Below are 2,724 nucleotides of genomic sequence, written 5' to 3' on the forward strand. Positions count from 1 at the left end.
TCTTGAAACTCACCAGGCTGGTCTCGAACTCACAGAGATCCGCCTGCCTCTGCCTCCCGAGTGCTGGGATTAAAGGCGTGTGCCACCATCGCCCGGCTTACACTTCTATACATATACTGGAAAGGGGCAGTTGTTCTGTGCCTGGGTGCAGCTGTGGTTGAGGCTGCATCTTCTGGGTTAAAGAGAAGGTTGCGAGTCAGAACAAAAATAGTCCTTTATCTATCTAGAGATCTCGGGGCATCTTGGCCAAGTGTTGGCCATTAAAAATTTCACTGTGTGGACGTTACTGGGAGTCCAGAATTAATGGGACGTGGTGGAAATCAGCTTTCTATGTGGTGAGAATCATTTATTAATCTGCTTTGGTTTCTGGTCTCTCCAGGTTGGCAGCCTCGATGGTTTGTTCTAGATAATGGGATCCTGTCCTACTACGACTCCCAGGATGACGTCTGCAAAGGGAGCAAAGGAAGCATAAAGATGGCCGTGTGTGAGATTAAAGGTAAGGAAGCAGAGGGCTCCACAGCCTGCTCCAGGTGAGGAGAGTAAGTGTCTTCTCTCCATCGTCTTCTTTCCAAGTCCTCCCTTTCAGGATCCAAGGATGGCATTTAACACTGTTGCACACAGGTGTGGTATGCCCCCTTTATAGATGCTTCCTGCTGCTGTTTGACTTGAGAGATCATTTATTGTAGTACCTAGATGCTTTCATTTCACCCTCCCTGGAAAGACGGCGGAAAGGCTGCCGCTGAGCTCTGTGGCTGAAGCCGGCCTCTCTGTGGGGGTTTTGATAAAGTATGGAGTAGAAGTTAGAAGCTTGGGTTCTTGCTGACTGCAGTTGAGCTTGAGCGAACACAGACGGTTTCCTTTTCTTCCAAAAGGGGAAGTAATGGGTCCTGGGGTAATTTTCTTGGAAAGTTCACAGACCATGAAGTGATCCATTCTTGTGTGTGGGGGGAAGGTGGGTAGAATGAAATCAGATAAAATGATAATGAGGAGGTTGAAATTCCTCAAGGAGAACTAAAGGGGAAATAATAGCACCAGAGGGATGAATGTTTAGTCCCATCCCCCCCCCCCAGCCTTTTTCATGTCCACCCCTCATCCCCCACAGCTTGAGGGCTTCAGTCCTGCCCGAGGGCTTTTCTCAAAGCCATCAAATACCCGGAGGCATCTGTTGTCTTGTGTATTTGCTTATTTGAGATTAATGCAGTCACTACATTTTCACTGGAGTCTACTTTGATGATTTTATGGTAATTCTAAGTAAGATTAGCCAAGGAGGGAAGAAACTTTTCTCCTTCCTTCCTTCTTTCCTTCTTTCCTTCCTTTTCTTCTTTCTTCCTCTTCCTTCTTTTCTGCTTTGGGTTCATATTCTTTAGCTATAGTTCTGCCCCTTTATCTTAATCTCAGACTCCTTAGTAATGCAGCTCCCCCCACCACCACCACTTCATCTCCTTTTCCTCCTTTGCTTCCTCGTCTTCGTTCTTGTTTTGGGACAGGGTCTCTGTGTGTAGTCTAGACTGGCCTGGCACTAAGTCTTGCTTTCCTCTTCCATGCCGGGATTCTCATCATATAACATTGTCAGCCTGGAGTAGATCATGATGTCTTTGGAGATTTCTCCAGAGTACACATTGCCTGCTGTGTTCTCTGTTCACCCTTTAATTAAGAGTTGTTACTGTTCTGATGGAAAAGTGTCATGGCTGTATAACTTATAGAAACACTTACCAGTATTAGCTTGTCATGCTCTCTTTGCTGGGGTCTGTGTAGCTCATTTTTGCTGTGTCCTCATCACCCAGGAACATCCAGAGTGCCGCTGTGTAGGTAGCTTATGAGCCAGGGTAGAAACGCCTTGAAGGAGCACAGTCAGGGAGTGTCCATTTGGCTCTAACAGGTGGTTGGGAGGAAAGAGCGTGTTCTTTTAGGAACTGGGATCAGGGCCTTCTTGCACTTGCTAGGCAGCTCTTATGAGATCAGTTTAGTAGACTTCTATTTGCCCGAGAAGTTTCTTTATAATCATCTTCAGTTTATCACCCCACCCACCCTGGCTGTAAACTCCCACTTTCCCTTGTACTGGGGAGACGGTGACTAAGCTCTTTCCCTCCATTACCCTAATAGTGTAGATCTGCCATAATGGACCCAAGGAAAGCGCACTACACATATTAATGAAATGGCAGGAACCCATTTCTTAGGGCTGAGGAGGTGGCACCGTGGTGGAGAGCTTGCTTCTCGCATGTCCTCTGCTTGAAAAGTCCCCGTTCAGCTCTTGGTCTGGTTTTCTGAGCTTGGCTGTCTTTTATAGTGATTTGTCGCCGTTCTTTGTATCATGAGAGTGAGCTTGCAAATATTGTCCTCCCCCTCCCCCCGCTTGGCTTTTGTTCTGTTAATAGTGTCGTTTGGCGGCCACAATCCCAGCAGATAGACATATACACAGGTATGGAAACGTCACGGTAAATGAGTTCGGAGAGAACTGTCTGGGCGTGGTGGCGCATACTTGTGACCCCAGTGCTGGAGAGCGCAGAAGAATGTTTGAGGGTCGCCTAGTTCTTCAGTGCGGTCCAGGCCAGCCTCAGCTACATAGTAAGACCTTGTTACAGGCAGACAGATTAATACGCCGATAAATGCCAAACAAATGAAAATAAAATATCTACTGTAGTCCACCTCCCTGTGTTGAACTTGATATTTCATTTCTCTGAGTAATGCGTTGGCTTTGGGTTTTTGCGATCTTGTTGTTGTGCG

The 2,724-nt window shown here is 46.9% G+C and overlaps 1 protein-coding gene across 2 annotated transcripts in view; it reads left to right on the forward strand.

The window, feature by feature from the left end:
- The window catches only part of Plekha3 (pleckstrin homology domain containing A3), a 17,058-nt gene that overhangs the window by 3,517 nt on the left and 10,817 nt on the right, over positions 1-2,724 (forward strand). For both annotated transcript variants that reach the window (XM_005346622.3, XM_013355260.2), the window contains exon 2: positions 380-496. In XM_005346622.3, the coding sequence (XP_005346679.1) occupies positions 380-496 (117 nt within the window). The remainder of the gene's footprint in view (positions 1-379; positions 497-2,724) is intronic.

Source organism: Microtus ochrogaster, chromosome 4, assembly GCF_000317375.1.
Source record: "Microtus ochrogaster isolate Prairie Vole_2 chromosome 4, MicOch1.0, whole genome shotgun sequence".
Lineage (NCBI taxonomy): Eukaryota > Metazoa > Chordata > Mammalia > Rodentia > Cricetidae > Microtus > Microtus ochrogaster.